This window comes from Mytilus edulis, chromosome 13, assembly GCF_963676685.1.
Source record: "Mytilus edulis chromosome 13, xbMytEdul2.2, whole genome shotgun sequence".
Taxonomy (NCBI): Eukaryota; Metazoa; Mollusca; class Bivalvia; order Mytilida; family Mytilidae; genus Mytilus; species Mytilus edulis.
In genome coordinates, this window is record NC_092356.1 from 10,406,320 (window position 1) to 10,427,692 (window position 21,373).

General features: G+C 33.2%; 1 protein-coding gene across 1 annotated transcript in view; it reads left to right on the forward strand.

The window, feature by feature from the left end:
- The window catches only part of LOC139500094 (uncharacterized), a 223,535-nt gene extending 203,114 nt beyond the window's left edge, over positions 1 to 20,421 (forward strand). Inside the window, exons 7-8 of the mRNA XM_071288831.1 lie at positions 3,362 to 3,400; positions 19,598 to 20,421. Coding sequence (XP_071144932.1) covers positions 3,362 to 3,400; positions 19,598 to 20,421 — 863 coding nt within the window. The remainder of the gene's footprint in view (positions 1 to 3,361; positions 3,401 to 19,597) is intronic.
- The last annotated feature ends 952 nt before the right edge of the window (positions 20,422 to 21,373 follow it).

The following is a 21,373-nucleotide window of genomic DNA, read 5'->3' on the forward strand; positions in this document are numbered from 1 at the left end:
GTGTTAATAAGCATTATAACTAACACTATGCAAAGTTTCATGCTTTTATTATTAAGTGGTCACTTGTACAAATATATTCAAATTAGCCTTGACTATTGGTTGCTAATTTTGTGGCCATTTCGTATTTTTTTCTGTATAAGTCTCCATGATGAAATGTTTCTAAAAACCTCATTACTAACACTCCAAAGTGTCAGGCTGTTTCTATAAAGAGACAAATTACACCAATACATTGGACTTAGCCTCTTGTTTATTGGCGGCCATTTTGAATGTGGACTTTTTCAGATGTCTTTATATCCAAATTTATGTGTTAGCATCATAACAAGGACTGTGCAAGATTTTATGCTGTAACTCTAAGGTGATGAAATACACCAATATTTTTCTGGTGGCCATTTTGAATTTGTCGTCCATTTTGGATTTGTTTTTAGATGGCTTCTTATCCAAAAATGTATCCTAGTGTCATTAATAGCACTGTGCAAAGTTTCTTGCGTTTAACATTAAATGATAAATCATAACACTATATAGGACTTATAAAAAAGATGATTGGTATGATTGCCAATGAGAAAACTATCCACAAAAGACCAAAATGACACAGACATTAACAACTATATGTCACCGTATGGCCTTCAACAATGAGCAAAGTCCATACATCATAATCAGCTATAAAAGGCCCCGATAAGACAATGTAAAACAATTCAAACGAGAAAACTAACGGCCTTATTTATGTAAAACAAATGAACGAAAAACAAATATGTAGCATATAAACAAACGACAACCACTGAATTACAGGCTCCTGACTAGGGACAGGCACATATATAAAAAATGTGGCGGGGTTAAACATGTAAGCGGGATCCCAACCCTACCCCCAACCTGGGACAGTGGTATAACAGTACAAAATAAGAACGAATTATAAAAATCAGTTGAAAAAGTCTTAACTCATCAGATGGACAAAATTACAAGTGGACGCGTGGCCCGGTACTTAGCCTATTGTCTTTTGGTGGCCATTTTGGATTTGGCGGTCATTATTGAATTATTTAAGGTGGCTTTGTGCGTCGATTTCTTTGGCTAGCTCGGCTGTGCCTCTTCATGTGCTGATTTAGTTTGTTTTATGTTTTCGTTTTTATTCTGTAGCACCACTTCGATGTTATCATGTATTATATAGTCATTTTTATGAATTTACTGTTTGCAAAAGTATGAAATATTCTAAATACTAAAGATGTTGTTATCCTAGGCAGAAAACCATGGCCGTCTTGGGTATCCCTTTTCGTAAGTTTTGGTTCTCAATGCTCTTCAACTTTGTACTTGTTTTGGCTTTCGATATTTTTTTAACTAAGCGTTACTGATTTATAGTCTTATTTAGAAAAAACGCGCGTCTGGCGTATTTAATTATAAACCATGTACCTTTTGATAGCTATTATTTGTGTGATTCTCTTTTCTATATGTTCTCCCATATTTCAAATATTATAATGCCGAAAAGCACACCAGGTTTAATTGTTTTATCAAATAAAACATGATATATGTTTATAATATAATTTAATTCTTAAAACCAGTTTTATACGGCGAAGCGTATCGATTGACTTGGTCCTACCTTTTATGATCTTAGACGAGTTGTAATTCAATCTAATTCGAGTTTTCTTGGCCCGACATCGTTACATGAGACACAGATATTTAATAAACATTAAATATAGCAGGAACATTGTATCCAATCTTTCTTTACAAGCTACATTGTTAGAAGAAATTACCTTAGACTTATTTGGCACAACTGTTTGCAATTTTGGGTCCTCAATGCTCTTCAACTTTGTACTTGTTCGGCTTTACAACTATTTTGATCTGAGCGTCACTGATGAGTCTAATGTAGACGAAACGCACGTTTTGCGTATTAAATTGTAATTATGTTACCTTTGATAACTATTTATTGACTTTTTCCAGGGGCGGATCCAGCCATTTTAAAAAGGGGGGGGTTCCCAACCCAGAGTAAAGGGGGGGGGGGTTCCAGCTATATGCTCCCATTCAAATGCATTGATCGGCCAAAAAAAGGGGGGTTCCAACCCCCGGAACCCCCCCTCTGGATCCGCGCCTGTTTTCTGATACCACCATTGTAACAAAAATGAATTGGATCTACGATTCACCAAATACAATAAGATGGATTGACGAAGATTGATTGGTTTATAGTTTTTGCTAATAGATCAGTGGCACAAACTAAGAACAGATTTAAAAGTCAACCCACAAAGTATTGTTGATTTGTTCTCGCCCTGCACATAAATGAAATATGTGTAAATTTTTGTTAAATTTCCAACAATCAAGCAATCAATCCATTATCAAAGTGTGTGGACTGGTACTGAAGGTGTTGATATTTTGACGACAGGATACCTGTGGTCAAAGGTTAAGCTTTCCAATAGATCAACTACGGTTTTCGTAAAGCGGTATTGTAAGCGATTAACCACGGGAGGCGTGGCATAACTATACAAAAACCTTCTTATTCAACCTCCCTATTTTGTTTCGATGTGGATGCTTATTGACACATCCTGCAAAGCAACCTTGCGACAAAACCTAATCTCTGCGAAAAAGATTTTTGAACAATTTGTCCAAGCTTAGTACGAAAGGTTAGTTGTAAAATCTGCTCCCGACCAGATAACTGCAAAAACGAAAGACCTCGTGGTATGGTGTCGGTTTTTATAATATTACAGTTCCTCATAATTACAAAATTCAATTGCTCTTAGTTCACAAACCAGAGAAAAAATGTTCTTAATGACAAGCATTTCATAAGTCATAGATTAATTGATTGGTGTCTGCTTAAAACCGTTGTCAAATATTTCATTCATTTTCAAGACGATTGATTGATTGCTTTACGGCAAGTGACACATATTTATGCATATTAAGGACGAGAGCAAATTAACTATAAATACAAAAGGAGCGACCGGGATGACGGTTGGTATAATTTTGGCTTCCACTTGAAAATGAGGGTAAATTGGAAAGAGACAAAAAGTAACAGACCACCTTCTAACCCCTCTAAATCTTTACGTGCAGAGTCTGGCACTCTCTCTCTGTACGAGGCTTCCAATTTAACGGTCCAATTCAGACCAAACGTGACTGTGTACGTGTACATCCTGTACAACCAAGAGGGCGTCCAACTTTGGCAGGGAAGATATTTAGTGACCTAATTTCTATTCCCCAATGACTCTAGGGTTATTTTACAACTATTCATTTGGCAGACGATTATTAAAACAATAAAAGTACTATTAATGTGCAAGTACTGTGAAATGGTGGATTTTAAGATAATAATAAAAAACTCTGAACCTTTTTACTTGAACTAAATTGTTGTAAAATGATATAATCGAAGCCTTTTTTTATTTATCTATTTCAGAAATAGAAGAACCATCAGAACACTCTGTAACATCAAAGGGTAAGTTCTATAGCCAACAAAAAATCATGCAACATCTAACATGTGTCCAGTCAAAGAGATATTTAGTCTTAATTTTAACATGAGTTTAAGATTGTTTATATTGGCTTTAAATTAGCTTCAGGTAACTGCGAGTACTCTCAGACATGTATTTTGTGCCTCAAGTGTTTGTTTCGTTCATTTTAACTGATTTTCATCTTTTTCTCGTGTATATTGTACTGTTACACAGCGTTGTCAGGGTTGGAAGATAGTTTGACGCCAGCGAATCTGTTTAATCCAGTCACGATCTGTATGTGTCTGTAGTTTGCTGCTGTTCATCATATTTGATTTACTGTTATTATATCAGACATGAATCAGTTGAAATTTGATTTATTCGGCAATCATGCCACATATTTATATTTTAATATTTATTAAATCGTACTCATGCATAATAGTCTCTCATCAAATGGAATAATCAAAAACTCGAACACATCCAACGAATGGTAAATAACTATCATACATGTATACCAGGCTAGGTACAATATTTTCTTATATATAGAACATGATGGATTAACCCTTTCCTTATAGCTAGATAAACATCTCACTCGTTTCCGGGTGTTTTCAGCATTTTCTCAACCGATGAATTTTTCTACCCTTTTCAGTCACTATAACGTGTTACAACTTAAATTTAAACGTAACACATAAATAGTAATTGGAAAGGCCATTACATGTGTTATGCACAAACTAATTTGAAATCGATGTGTACAATCGTGAAATTGGTCGTCAAGAAATGAACTTTGTGATAATCTACTCGTTCCCCAAACCTGAAATAGTTCTATCGTCTGCTTTCAAAATACCTTTTAAATGAATGTGACCGTCTTTCGCCTGGAATGTATGCCATACTGACATTTCCAGCATGTTTAAGATAACTATTAAATGACAACTGCATGCGTCTTCAAAACAACTGTTTACTTTCAGTTTGTGTTTATCGTGACTTTTGATGTAAAATCAGAGACGTTCCGAAATCCTGCACTTGTGTCAACTCGGCCAATATAGAATAACTCGGCCAATACAGAAAAAAATCTATATTGGCCGAGTTTACACATAATATTGCATAGGCAGTTTTCATCATATTAAGTCCAATACTAGTGTAGTTAATTAATCATGTACTATACAGCAAGCTTCAGACCAATAACAAGGCCAATACAGAAATACTTACGTAATATTATCATAGTACATGTACACAGTTAGTTTGAAGTTTGAAATAAAAGAGGTAAATGCTGGTACCAATAGTTTAATCCAATCATCATGATCATAATTAAAGACGACGTTCTTTCCTTTAATTTAACTGTAATTGATTCTTCAAGTTTTGAATTTGATTTTATACATGCTCAAATATAATCCCAAACTGGTTGACCTACATCAAAAACCATTCTCATTATTTTAAAAAGAGATCAAGACTCGGTGAAAATGAAATGAAACTTTAAGTCCAGGACACAAACATAGTAACAAAGATATATATAGCTCGGTCAATTTACAGTCTGAAAAGAAGATAGTCTGTTGATATCAGACTTCTAAATTTTGATTTAGGAAATGAATGATAAAGCAAATATTGATATTGTCCAATAATTTATTCCCAGCCATATTATACTTTTGCTTTTAGTGTTTGAAATATCGTATAATGCATAAGTAGTGGAGTTACGTCCCTTTATATCCCATATTAGGTAGTAGGGAGGCGGGGCTTATTTCATACACGGTTAGTAGGGGTGTTACGTCCCTTTATAAAAACACAACGGAACTTAGAAAAAAACTTAAAGGTTTCAACCGACGAAGAAATTGATGATTAAGATTGAAATAAATTCTTTAAACACATTTAAACCTCACACGTTGTTATCGTTGGCTATTCTTGTAGGATCAATATAAGTAGTTTCTTACCCCATATGGAATTTACTGACCCCATATATACCGTATTAGGTCACTAGCACACTATGTAACTAATAAATAGTATGATATTTCTAAAAACAAAAAGTAAACCCTGATCAAACCCATCACGCTAGAAACATTTTGGAATATAAATAGAACTATTTATGGAAAGCCCAAAAGAGAAATATATAGTGAACAGATACGCAACTTACTTAAGCATTGATAAGGGTTTATATTCGAGGACAACGAAAGTTTAAGACAACTTGATGGCGTCAAACTGAGACAATTTCCTAAGTATCTTTTCGCTCCTTTGCTTTTAATGTTAATAATATCAACTATTATAATTTTTTATGATTTTAAAATAAATTTAAATATCCAACCAACTGCTAGCAGCCGGTTGGAATTGAATATCGAATAACGAATAACGAACCGGATGCTAACTTCACATCCATATACGAGGTAGCTAGATTGGAGTCTTAATTGTTTAATCTTTCCTAGTAACGAAAAAAAGCCGATTCAAAATGATGACAATAATTTAATAATTTGAAATGGATCAGATTGACTGATCTACATGATAACTTCTGTAAATAAACAAGTTCGTATATCAATTTCGTGTATTGGGTTTGAATTGTCAGTACTATAGTATTAGTTTGTATGTTATTCTTATATAATTTAATTTTGGATGTAACGCGTCTTCTGATTGGTTGACGTTATTTTGTTATGAGCCCATAGACATAATTTAGTCATGTGACCGTGACGTCATCAACGTTTTTTTATGGTTTTCTACGGTTTAAAATGGAATTTAGAATTAAATCATAAGAAATGACTAATACTTTTCTGTCTATTCCAAATGTTACGCGCGTTATTCAGTGTGCACCAATTTTTTTTATGTTATTTCTTCATAGACAGAAAAAATATTACAGTCATTCCTTAAAGAATCATGCACTGCCGTCCGTGTTTATATATTGTTTTATTCTTTAGCTGTTGTTTAACCATTATGGTTGTTAAAATAAACCATTCAGAATTTTCTTTTGGCACTAGTATTATTTTTGAAAGAGTTCGTTATGATATGAAAGTCATGATATATCTGTATGTATGGTTACAAATGAGACACATATAGCCACCAAAGTCATCGGCACAATGCTATAAACTACGGGTCGTCGTACTGCCTTCGACAATAGTTTTGTATATAGGATTATGATCTCCCCCACTTTTTGGTTGGGTTGATATTGATCAGTCTTTAGTATTCTTTGCTGCTTGTGTACCTTGACCTTGTCTTTTGGTCAGTTATAGTGTTTTGCCATGGCATTGTTAGTTTGTTTTAGACTTGTGAGTTTGACTATCTCTTTGGTATCTTTTTTACCTCTCTTTTTATATGCACGATTGGTCACTATATAATTCAATGTGAAACACTTAAAATGAGATAATCACGACATGTATGTTAAGCTTTAAGCATTGCAGGATAAAAAAAACATGAAAAACAAAGGGTATGTGATACGACAGCCCCTTTGCCAAAGGCTACTTCCTGACTTTGGAATAACTCAGTACATTTTTGAAGGCGTTAATTCCCTCCTTTAATCTAGAACTGTCGGGTACCAGTTTAAGATTAGAACAAATAGCAAAAAACGTTTAAAAAGAGCTTGACTTGTCAAAATTGGACAAAGCACAAAAAAATAAAAACCAACACAGTAACAAAGGCCAAAAATGAATTCAAAAATACTCAGTAAGTGATTGGTAAATCAAAACAAGATCTTAACTCAAAATTGAATATGTATTTTAACATTGAATTGACAACAAAGTGAGATACATGGATTCATAAGGCGGAAATACAAAATTCCGGGTTTGATTTGGTTTTCGCAGAAATTATCAGTTTAGAAGACCGGCATTGTCAAAATTAAAAAAAGTTATAATTTTAATATTAGTCGTTTTAAATAGTAGTGAAGTCAACCCATGTTTAAACCAACCCTAAATGGTTAACTTTCTCAAGAAATATGATGGGTAAAATAGTGCATTCAAAAAGAGATATACCCGGATTCTACCGACTATATTTTTTGCAGAGCAAACTTTCTATATTTGAATGAACAAACAGTTTTATTGAGTATATTTACAAACAGCAAACTGTGTTACCAATTATCGAATGATTTTCGGTCTGTAACACTTCACATTGTAAAAATCGGTAAAAACTCAATTGTTTTACTGCAAAACGTTTACAGTAATATCAAGTACCTGCCACTTTTATACGCATTTAAACGTCACACACAGTACCAGTTTTGATGGCGTCATTCAGATAAACGTTACAATTTAAAAATAAAATAACAACAGTATTTTTTTTACAGTCAACCATATGAACTAATTTCATTTAGTTAATTTAAAAAAATAAAGGCATACAAAGTTTATTATTGGAGTATAGAATGTATAAAAATTTGAACATTATCTCAGAAAAAATAGTTTTCAATCCCAAAATTCAATACAAATTTGAGACTTTTGTGTTTGAAACACAGTCAATTATTTGTTTTTAAAACTAATATGGTTTCGGCAGCCAAAAGAAGTTACTATATACGTTTTTAATGCTTTGTAAGTTCTACTAAAAAACGACAAAAATGTCGTTTTGGCGCCGAAAGGGTTAATCCTTTCAATGCAATGACCAAATTTCAAAATGACCAAGACGTTATAAACGTAACAATATTACCACGTCACCGATGATATAGGGTTATTGCATGAATATTGGGGAATATTGTCCCGAGTAGAATTTTATATTGCACGAGCTTGCGAGTGCAATATATGTTCTACGAGGGACAATATTCCCCAAAATTCATGCAATAACTCTTTTATTGTATAGCAATATAATATTTGAAAGTAAACACTGGTTTAAACTAAGATCGTGTCGTTGATGACGTCATAAATTTTGAAGATTATAATATCAAATATTCAACGTTGACGTTCCTAATGCGTTTGCTACTCTTTCTCCACGCATAGGACGCATACGATTTATTCAGTGCACACCGTGGCGGTTGAGTATATTTAGGAGAGTAGCAATAAACATTAGTAGTATAAAAAATTGATTTTCGCAACAAAAAAAGAAAAAGTAAAAAAATAATAATTGCAAAAAACCAACAGTAAACTAACAAAACAATGTAAGTAAGAAAAATCGAAAGTTTTAAAAAATATATGACAGAATAATGGGGAAGGTGTCTAACCATTTGATTGTCCTTTCATTGACTTATTTACCACATCTCCTTTTATTCATCATTGACGCATTTACCACATCTCCTTTTATTCATATTGACGTATTTACCACATCTCCTTTTATTCATCATTGACGTATTTACCACATCTCCTTTTATTCACCATTGACGTATTTACCACATTCACCACATCTCCTCTTATTCATCATTGACGTATTTACCACATCTCCTTTTCTTCATCATTGGCGTATTTACCATATCTCCTTTTATGCATATTGACGTATGTACCACATCTCCTTTTATTCATCATTGACGTATTTACCACATCTCCTTTTATTCATCACTGTCGTATTTACCACATCTCCTTTTATTCACCATTGACGTATTTACCACATTCACCACATCTCCTCTTATTCATCATTGACGTATTAAAACCACATCTCCTTTTATTCATTATTGACGTATTTATCACATCTCCTTTTATTCATTATTGACGTATTAACCACATCTCCTTTTATTCATATTGACGTATTTACCACATCTCATTTTATTTATCATTGACGTGTTTACCACATCTTCTTTTATTTATCATTGACATGTTTACCGCATCTCCTTTTATTCATCACTGTCGTATTTACCACATCTTCTTTTATGCATATTGACGTATGTACCACATCTCCTTTTATTCATCATTGACGTATTTACCACATCTCCTTTTATTCATCACTGTCGTATTTACCACATCTCCTTTTATTCATCATTGACGTATTGAAACCACATCTTCTTTTATTCATCATTGGCATGTTTACCGCATCTCCTTTTATTCATATTGACGTATTTACTACATCTTCTTTTATTCATCATTGACGTATTTACCACATCTTCTTTTATTCATCATTGACGTATTTACCACATCTTCTTTTATTTATCATTGACGTATTAACCACATATCCTTTTATTCATATTGACGTATGTACCACATCTCCTTTTATTCATCATTGACGTATTCACCACATCTCCTTTTTTCATCATTGATGTATTTACCATATCTCCTTTTATTTTTTGTTCGTGTGCTTATATGTGAATGCTTACGTTTTTTTCACATGATTGTATGGCTTATAAAAACCATATACAAGGAAACAAAGAAGATATACACGTAGTAAATTTATGAAGAATCAGGTTGCAATTTAAAAAAAAAATGTCAAATTCTACTAGAATGGGATGATTATGAACTATGATCTTTCTTGTCTTATTTAGTAGTTTTTTTTTTAATTTCTTGTTAGTCTATGTACTTTTTTTTTTAATTGAGGCATTCATTTTCACAAGTGATATATATTACATTAGGCCAAACAAAAAAGTATGTGTGCTTACTGTCACATGCTGAAAAAAAAACAGTGTAGGTAGGGATTTTTTGTTTATTTTGAGTCTATGGGAACAACATTGTGACTTTAACAGTGCTTAATTTAAAATGTCATAAAAACTTTAGGGTAGGGGATAAAAATTAGATTCGGCAGAGATACAGTAACACACATACTTTTTTTGACCTCATCACTGGTGGTAAGCGGATGGTCGTAACTTAAAGTTACGACCATCCGAAGATGGGAGACAACTCTAGGGATAAATTTTTCTTTTCCGATTTTCGTGCAGTAAAACAATGGTTCAGTCAAACCGCTTGTCTCATACAAACTAATCGTCAGTGCGTTGATATTGAAACAAAATTTGATATATAAAAACCTTCCAATTTTCGTAAAATGATCATTCAATAATTCGAGCATGACAGTCGTAACTAAAAAAATAAAAATGTTCAGGATGGTCGTAACTTAAAATTGTGATGGTCGTAACTCTTTATTAAATAGGACCGAATAAAGACAAGTCAAGAGTTTTAAATGTGTCTTTTGTTATATGAATATATTATATGATATAATTGTGAAATTGATTTCACTAAATGATAAAAACTAAAAGGGGTGAAGAGAGGGATACCTGTAAATGCGAAAGGAAAGAAAATTGGAACGAATTGAGAAAAAAACCCAATACAAAATGAAATGACCAGTCACTGTTACTTAAAATATAATGTATAAAATCAACCAAGAGGCATTTAATTATAAGCGGTTAAGTTTAATAACAATATAAATTTTCTCAAAAGTGGAGAATTCATTTTAAAACACAGCTCTGGTTATGATAATTCTTAGTTACGAATTAAGACAAGGCGCTTTTAACAAATTTGACATCACATGAAATAACAGTATCCTGATTTATTTTCTGTATATTTAGCATGTATTGAAAAGATAAACTTTTTAAAAACTAGTATGTACCTACTAGGTGAAATTTAAAAGAAAAATCTACAATTTGAAATTGATACTTTAAGTCGAAAGAGCATAAGTAAGGAATCAAAACAATGTTATGGGAGTCGTTATCAAGACAAGACCATATCCGCGAATTCGCAGGTCCGTAATCGAATTAAAGAACATACATCTTATTCTTAGCCTGGATTTTGAGAAGTCGTATTGTCATTTGGTATATAGTCAAGCTGATTATAAGGTGAAATTTCGAAGTTCAGGTATAATTATTACCCGTGGTTTAAGAAAATTCTGAATACGCCTATTGGTACCATGCTATCCGCTATACATCTTTGTCTTTCTTATGGAAAATACCATGAACCCTGGACCACAGGTTTTTTTATTCCTAATTCATAAAGAGAATGATGCATCCGATCTTAATAACTATCGAGGAATTACAATAACTGATTCATTGGGGAAGCTTTTGTAACAAGATACTTGATACACGTCTTTGTAAATTTTGAGATAAATATCATAGCATTGATGATAGCCAAATTGGGTTTACCAAAAAAAAAACAAAAAAACACGACCACCTGACCATATGTTCATTCTAAAAACTATCATTAATAAGTATTGTAACACAAAAGAAGGTAGAGTGTTTGCCTGCTTTGTTGATTTCCAGAAGGCTTTTGATACTCTCATTCTCCCAGGGATAAAACTTAAGCTATTGAATATAGTTAAAGAGTATGGTAAGAAATCTCTTTAGAACTAAATTTGGAGTAAAACAGGGAGACAATTTGAGTCCAAATTTGTTTAAAAATTTTATAAATGAACTTCCTGATTGTGTCAAAAATTCCCCTGATCCAGCTGTTGTTTATTCACGACTAGTCTATTCTTTACTATATATATATGCTGATGATATTGCCATTTTTTCAACTTCAGCAAAAGGACTTCAAAGTAAACTTGATGGATTAAGATTGGCGTTTAAAAATTAATCCCATTAAAACCTAGGTGCTTGTATTTAACAAGACAGGCAGACATATCAAACATGATTTTTATTTTAATAACAGACTTATTGATTGTGCTCAACATTGTAAATATTAAGGAATAACTTTTAGTGCATCTGGATTTTTTCCTTCGCTCTCAGAGAGAATTGTATAATAAGGCGTTAAAAGCCTACCATAAGCTACGCAAGGACTTTCTGTCACTGAATCCAAGTTTAAAAAAACAGCCTTCATGTTTTAGAGCATACAACAAAACCTATTCTCTTATATAGTACTAAAATTTGGGGATATTTCAACCCTTTCAAAAATTACTACACGAGTAAAAAAATTCCTTGACAGTATGGATCCTTAAAATTCTTTCTAAAGAATATCAAAGGGGTTAGCAATTTACATTGTTAACTATATGCTGATGATAATATACATTTTGAATTTCAGCAAAAGGACTTCAGCAAACAGTATTCATACATTGCTTATAGCCAGGATAATATTTAAAAGATAGAACTTTATGCTTCAACTTAGCGTGTTGGTCTTTTAAATCTTAGTACATTCATACAATATAAACATATAACATAAACATTATTTTCAACCTGCATATGTATGTGATAGTTGCCGCAGTACATTTAGTTCTGACTACCTTGTAATATTATCCTAGCTACAAGGCTGGCTATAAACTACTAATATTTGATCTTACTCTTAAATTCAAGCGTGTAGCATTGTAAAATATATACCTGCATTTGTATGTAATATTTGCCGCAGTACATTTAGTTCTACCTTGTAATATTATCCTGGCTACAAGCCTGTGTATAAACTATAATACGCGTGTAGCATTGTAAAATATATATCAACCTTATTCATACTTTCTAGGTTAACACAATGTTCATTGCGACACTATGGATTAAGTTTTTATTCTGAACCAATACTTAGAACAAATATCAATGATATACCGCAAGATCGTCATGCAATTGATAAAAAATAAAGACAACACGTTAAAAACACCAGGCATCTGTGAATTTTCATTAATCATGATTCACCAAAAGCCGAATATTTGAAGTCCAATGGTTTATAAAAACTGCAATAGCTGATTAAAAATTAAAGAAGATTGTTCAAAATTGTACGTTCAATAATTTCGGCTGCCGACATAATTGCAGGTAATAAAAAGTCGTAAATAAAAAAATAATCTGAAAAGAAATATTCAACAATTTTATGCCTTTAACGTACAGTAAAACATATATTAATCATCAACCCTAACATACTATGTGGCTTAATGCGAGCTGATTATTTTTCACTGTCTCTCCTAAATGATGGTCGTTTGGAACATATCAAAAATGTATGTTTGATAATTCTTAAACTTAATTTCTGCATACCATTATCAGAGTAACAAATGAAATAATATTTTTTGTAGTAAACCTTTTATAACAACTGAGTTTATTAACATGGTTATGCATGTGCACAGTACTTTTTAAATAGTTTGATAAAAGGTCATCTTTCAAAGTTACGACCATCTTGTGTCGGTTACGACCATCATCCAAAATACTATAGTTGACATTACGACCATCACAAGTTAAAGTTACGACCATCATGCTCGAATTTTTGAATGACTGTTTTACGAAAATTGGAATGATTTAATGTGTCAAATTTGGTTTCAATAACAACGCACTCACGATATGTGTATATGAGACAAGCGGTTTGACTCAAATGAACCTTTTTTTCTGCACGAAAATCGGAAAATAAAATATTATCCCTAGAGTTGTCTCCAGTATTCAGATGGTCGTAACTTTTTAGTTACGACCATCCGCTTACCACCAGTGGTCATGCAACACCTGATAAAATTCACTTATATATATGTATCAATAACATAATGATTTGAATTCCCCGTAAAATCGCTCCTTGCATCATTATAAGACATTGCATAGTTACTTTCTAATTATTCTTCGTCTTGCATTTTAATTAATTGTTGGTGTTTAACGCTTCTTTCTGTACTATATTGAGACGGTCAGTTTTGTGTTTTGTTGGCGGCAAGCCAGAGTGCCCAATTAGAACCATCTTTCACGGGAAATCTAAAGTTTTTAAAAAAAAGTGTTATTAAAGTAAATTATCTTTGTTTAGGGGGGGGGGCTCAGTTGACAACTAATACATGTAACTATTATATATTTTAGAAATCATTATTTTGAATAATGATATAAAATTCTAAATAACATGTGACAACCTTTATTATTTGTAAATGTCAAAATGGTACTGTTCGTCGCACAGAACTAAATGTCGGTTGGAATACAGACTGTGTACACCACGGAGACATCTATAATGTACCTTCTATCGTTTTTTTGATAACAACATACGACACAATCTTTCACTTTGCCCTTAGATATGCTTCCGATTTTCTAACTGTCCCGGGAATCGATCTCTTATGTGTTCAGTTGACTACTTCATGAATAAACTGTGATAGAGGACGAGGCTTGTTTGAGGTTTTTTTTTATAAAGAATGTACGAATCTATCATAAATGTTTGTAAAAGATTAAACAATAAATTTCTTTCACATTTTGACGGTTTTCCTTTCATATTTGTAGAAGGCTGTGAATATATCATTCCGAGGGCCTCCTCCCATAGTTTTGCAAGCAGTTTTTAATGCTAGTGATACTAAAAAAACTATCGCAAAACACGTGATACCCTAGCTTTATCAAATAAACAACTAGCAAGAAGACTTTTAACTACATGTACCATACTACTTTGAGGTTCCCAATCTGATACAGTACCAAAACGACGGCTTCTGTAAACAGTTCTATGTATACATAAGATAACCGGAAATAGATTCAACCAGCATCCAAACTTTAATGCCAAATTTGAGGCTTTTTGACGGTATATATTGTGTCATTACAGAGCGTGCACGTGTTCCAACCAAAGACTGGTCAATCTTAATGTGTATACAGATATTTAAATCGCATGTTCAACGTATCAATAATCGTCTTAAACTTTGCCGATGGGTCATAAGGGGGGTCGTTTCTGCCTGAAACTTTACGTTTTGTAATATCAAGCTGTAGATACTTCAATATACAATGTACAATAAGAAATCAATCAAAAGTCGAGTTAATCGATAAGTTCGCGAAAAAAATTTCTTAGCTATTCAGAGGAAATAATTTTGCAAACCGCAATATATTTTTCAATTGTCTGTTAACATTCAGGTTCGTTAATTTTATGTTCATGAAATTGAAAACAATTTGTCAATATTTTTGAAGATTTTTTGGAAAATGTTTTTTTATTTTTTTTTTTTTATTCTACCTAATTTGAGCGAGCTTCGTGGTTATCTATTAATATGTTTTGAAATATAAAGGGGTTTTTTCACTTCTCCAATTAGAAAAATGAAAAAGAAATGCGAATATATGTTGGCATTTAAATAAATGATTTATGTGAATTCAAAAAGAAATATTAAATTTCTGAGATGTTTATAGTATGACCTTTTTTCGGCAGCAAAATAAGAATTGGACTTCAACGAACCTTTATTGTGTTCAGTCGGAAACAAAAAGTAGCAACACACGATCATTATCATATATTTACAGTTAACAGTCACGATACGCGCACCCTCACCCTCACCCGACCCTCCCCCAAACACACACACAAAATAAAAAATAAAAAAGCAAACCCCGCTTCATTATATTGACATACCGAAAAACTTTTAATAATGCCTTTGGTTATATTTACTATGATACTTCCTATAGAATTATCACTTCTTTTTTCTAACGGTTGTACATTGACTACATTTGTTCTTTTGAACATCGGGATATTGTGCTTATTTTTTAGATGGGGATTGGTTATAGGGGGAGGTGAAATAATCATTAGATAAGATTTTAAGAAATTCACGTGCTGACGGAAAGTGCTTCTGTTAAATCTATACTCTACAGATATGTATAGGATAGCCAAAGATATGATTTAACTCTATGTTAAAGTATGACAAAATCAATATACTCTATCAATAATATGTGATCAATTTCATGAAGACAGAAATGCCAAAATAGCGAACATTTCGAAGTTTACCGGATTGTGGCATTGATTAAAATTAAACATAGCACGTGTAGCATATGAAAAAAAAATGAATTGATAGAGCTATGATATTATATTTTTTTTATTTTCCATGCGTTTCCATGTGTTAAATCAAACTCTTTTCCTCAACATATTGTTAAATGATTTGATGGATTTAATTCATTCCTTCAAAATTTTGTATTCACTATTTTCATTGCAGTGTACGTTTGTTTACATTGGTTCATCTCGGATTTCCCCATGCACAGTTTGCAATATGCATTGACCACAGTTCTAACGAGATGTAGTTTGTTACTCTCGTTTTTTTTCAATTTTGGCCCGATAATCCCTAATTTTCTTTTCATGATTTTATAACATATAGATAATAATTTGATAGAACACATATGAGGATTTCGATAGTATAAAGGATTTTCCAACACATATAAGAAATAACCATTGTTTCTTTAAAATTTGAAGTTTCATATATGACTACAATTGTCAAGATTTGGCAGTATTCTAATACCGCAGTCCCACTAGGCCACGATCGCACTACGATCTGTGTAAAAAATGCAAAGTTTGATGATCGTAGTACGATCGTGTCATGTAGATCGCAGTAAGGTCGTATCACGGTCGTAGTGAGGTCTTTGAGATCGTGATGAGCGTGGCCAACTTTGAACATGTTGAAAATAATCGTGGTGCGGTCGTGGGTAAATCAGGTCGTAGTAGAAGCGTAGCGAGAGCTCACTACGGTCGTAGTAAGATCGCTGTACCATTGTAGCGAGAGCGTAGCGAAAGCGTGATTCTATTCGGAGAGACTGCACTACGATCTCACAGCGACGTTATTACGACCTCACAACGACCATCACGTTCTCACAGCGACCCAAGAACTACGCTTCCACTACGACTATACCACGTTTATACCACGCTGTTCAAGACCATAGTACGATTGTAGCACGCCCTTGCCTTCCTCATCACGCCCTATTTACGACCTGACTACGTTCATACTACGACCATCATTCTCATTATCATTTTCACATAAAATATATTATATATCTCCAGGTTTTGTTTGTCTGTATGTAGTTCTGGCCCATTTTCTCTTACAGTTCAACCATGCTTCTCGTTTATATATAGATTAGACCGTTGGTTTTCCCGTTTGAATGTTTTCACACTAGTAATTTTTGGGGCCCTTTATATCTTATTATCGCACCGCGAGTAAAATATCACGTTGTGGTTGGTTTAACGCCGTCACGTGGTGACCCCCTATGAGACCGTGTGGGGTTAGTAGATTTCATAGGGGGTTCATGACGCGTTAATGGTGACGTCATCTATCGATGTTGTTGTGTTCCATTGTTTATTTTTCAACATAACGCAGCAGAAAAAGTCCAGAGTGCGATAAATTCGTTATACGTTTAACTACTGACCCACTACGGACCATAGAGGGTGAATAAAATGTATAGGGGATTCGGCCTCCGGCCTCACCCCTATGAATTTTACTAACCCTCTATAGATCCGTATGGGGTCAGTAGCGAACCATATAACTTATACTGTTCGGTGTGAGCCAAGGCTCCGTGTTGAAGGCCGTTTCCTTGGCCTATAATGGTTAACATTTATAAATTGTTACTTGGATGGAGAGTTGTCTCATTGGCACTCATACCACATCTTCATATATAATATCTATTGACACATCTGTGTCATCTCTGCTATCGTTCACTTACATATCGTCATTTGACCAGCAAAAGGTTGTAATTTAGGTTTGGATTGGTCGGTCCGAAATCTCTGCTTGATCAGAATTCGTTACTATCAGAGCTCCCTCTGCCTCTACATCAACCCCTACCACCACATTCGCGTGTTTTAGAAGATTTTGGCGGCATGACTGTATTGTTTCTGAGAAATCTATTTATTTTAAATCAGACATAGAATGAATGGAATTGTATTGATATAGAACACGATGTTAACGTTATTACTTATAACGTAGTAAGATCGCGGTATGAACGTAGTATAATCGTGGTAAGAACGTATTATAATCACAGTTAAAGCGTGGTAAGATCGTGTTGCAATCGGATAACTCGTGGTATGGTCGCAGTGAAAGTGTTGTTGTTGTGAAAGTGACGAAAAAAACGTCAACGTCAAACTTTATTGTTTATAGTATATGAAATAAAACCGTTAAATTATTTGAATTTAACTGTCGTAGTTATCAAACCAACTTATTTTCAACATTTTTAAGAGACATAAAGCTGTATTTAAAGATATGATTAATATTGATGGCCAAAATATTGGCCTTGTGGCATTTTTCAGATATTGCATAGGTCCATTTATTGGCCTATGGCACATTAAGCTTACGATCAAAGTACAGTACACAATGCAATGCAATAATATACACCTATACATCCCGCATATCTACCGTATACTACTTGCAACAATCCCCCCTTTTCAGACCTAGATATTGATATCTGTGCCGATTTTTTTCTTTATCCTGTGATTGGATGCTCCCTTGAAAAGCGTGCTCAGTGCCATAACTGAGCGTAACCGATTTTTTTCTGTGCTAAGGTGTATAGTAATGTAATTTTTGCCAGTTCCAATACAACTTGTGTTAACGTTGGCGTCTGTTTGACTGTGCGAAATGTTCAGGCAAGTCTGGTCAGGACGGGGATGCTAAATCCGATGCCACGTGTAGAAAGGTGCCACGTTGTCTGTAAGTTAAAAATCCTTGTAACAACCCTTTGAACCCGTAAGTAGCCTGTTTCAAGGCAAATTACATGCCCACTTCCCAATATACCCTACAGTTTTCCCGACCTTTATCCGGCCGGTTGACCTCTTTCACGGGATCTTCTTATTTTGTTCATTGTCTAATGATTTCGTCCTAAACATGCATGACATATTTGTCACTGGACGTTAAGCAACCAACAATCAATAACTCAATCTATCCAATATATGTTGTTTGTTTCCTCTTTTCATTGAGACAAAGTTTTTCCATTATCTAATGTTTTTTTTATTAGTTAGTTCTATGATTTCCGAGAAAAAGAAGCGGAAAAGACGATAAATTTATAAATAACCCTAAAACCAAACACTTTAGGACAAGAAGAACAAAATAAGCCTATACATCATTGACAACATGACATAGATAGATAGCACCAAACAAATAACGTGTGCATAAGTCTGTCCTAGACATGAATATACTCAACACAATTCTCCTTTGTTTTCAAACTCTTTCATTAACACACTCTTTGAATTCGGTACAGATTTTAAAAATGAAAATCTTAGTCTGGTAAGAGCTGAAAATAAATAACTATCCATTAAACCGAATGTAACACAAAGTCCAGGATAATGTGCAAAAGCAAAAATAAAACTGAAAAATAATAAGTAATCGATGAAAATGAAATCAATCCGCAAAAAATCATACCAATGCTCCTTTCCAGTTAGCACTTTCATACTGTACTTAATGAAGAGATACGTTACAAAAAGGTAAACTTAGAAAAATACTGAACTCTGAGGAAAATTCAAAATTAAAAACTCAAATACAGCAAACGAATGGATAACAACTGTCATACTCAAAGAAAAAATAAGTTCAAATTTTTGAATACTTGAATTGAATCACTTTACTTGTTATATATATATTTGATTGTTATATGCACCTGTTCGGATGTTTCCTCCCCTATGATATTTTGTATCAGTATTAATAACTTTATCAATAGTTTACCAATCCATATTGAATTTTGTGTTTGTATGATTTGTGCTTGTATTGGAATTTATATTTCTGCTCCTTTATATTACAACATTCAATCCATTGTTTTCAGGTATTTTTTTATGTTTTTTTTTCTCTTTTAGAAAACACAAGCACAGAAGAATCATTCACCCAGGCTCAAACACCTGTCAAATACAACCTTCCTGTTTCTGTCAGTTTACGTCAACAGTTAAATATAAAAAAGTCAGATTATGGACGTCAGTTAATTTTTAGCTGTATCAAAACAGGCAATACATTAGTGTTTACCGATTTTGATAACCGACTTATTATTTGTAATTCAGACGGTACTGATATCCATCACATTTCTCTGTCCTATAAACCATATTATATAACAGAGATAGATAGTAACACTGTAGCAGTCTCCTGTAGAACTGTCAGTACCATACAGATAATAGATATATCTACACGTTCTGTCACCAGTACACTCAAAACCAGTGGTGTCTGCTACGGAATGTCATATAATGATAATAACCTATACGTTGTTATTGATAGCATAATACATGTGATGGACCTGACAGGTAAGGTTATACGTACTATACCGGTACCTACAGGCGGTATCCACGACATTACAGTAGACAGAGACAGGTTGGTCTGTATAGACACTACATCAATATACTGCTGCTCGTTAGATGGAAAAGTAATGTGGAAGTTTAAAATTGATGAATTTCAGGATTTACGTCGTGTGACAACAGATAATGAGGGGAATGTCTATGTGATTAAATATAAGACCAACACTGTAATAGTTGTATCTGATGATGGTAAACATCATAGAGAACTTCTTACTGAATCAGATGGATTGGATTGGCCGCGTGGAATTTATTATGACAAAAAAGAAAATATTCTTTTTGTTTGTAATTATACAGACGAAAAAATGTTTCTTTTTGACGTGAAACATAAATTAACATAAATATTTCTTTCAGACAATGAGTTAATTTGGAATCTGATCTGTTTTTGAAATAAATGTTACATAACCCAATTTGCCCGGAGTACCTAAATTGTATCTTTTTAACATAAAGAGCATCGTTATTCTTTCAAGTTTTCTTCTTGACTAAAACGTTTGTATTTTTTTTTTTTTTTTTTGACATGTATATCTTTCAAATAGGTAAATTTATTTAAATATTCTCAAAACGAACACAGTTTATATCAACAGATGACGCATTTACTGGAAAAAAGTATATCTACGGAAACGTCATCGTTAAAAAGGAGTAGGTAAAATATGTTACGATCATCCATTTCTTGAAATATGAATAAACAGCATCTTCAATATGTTCTAAATATATGAAGAACAAAAATGTGAATTTAAGCATGAATGCACCTTTTGGGACTCCTTATTACAGAGTCATTGATCGACTGGAGGTCGGTTCAGGCTAATTTTTCTAGGATTGAATATGGATTAAAAACTAAATTGGTGACACTTAATGTATATAACATGATCTGTTTGTGATACATTGTCTTTAGAAGACAAATCTTGCTATAAAATGATTCATAATAAATATCTTAAATCTGTCCTAGGGCTTAGGAAAACAGCATGTTCTATTTCAGCGAAAACACACAGCAAATTTCGATGGCTTTATTTATTAAAGCACAAGTCAATTTATATTTTTATAATTTAATTTTGGATGTAACGCGTCTTCTGATTGGCTGACGTTATTTTGTTATGAGCCCATAGACAAAATTTAGTCATGTGACCGTGACGTCATCAACGTTTTTTAATGGTTTTCTACGGTTTAAAATTCGAAATAACATACAAAATGTGGTGCGCACTGTTAAATAACCCGCTACGCGCGTTATTCAGTGCGCACCAATTTTTTTATGTTATTTCTTAATCGACAGAAAAAATATTACAGTCATTCCTAAGT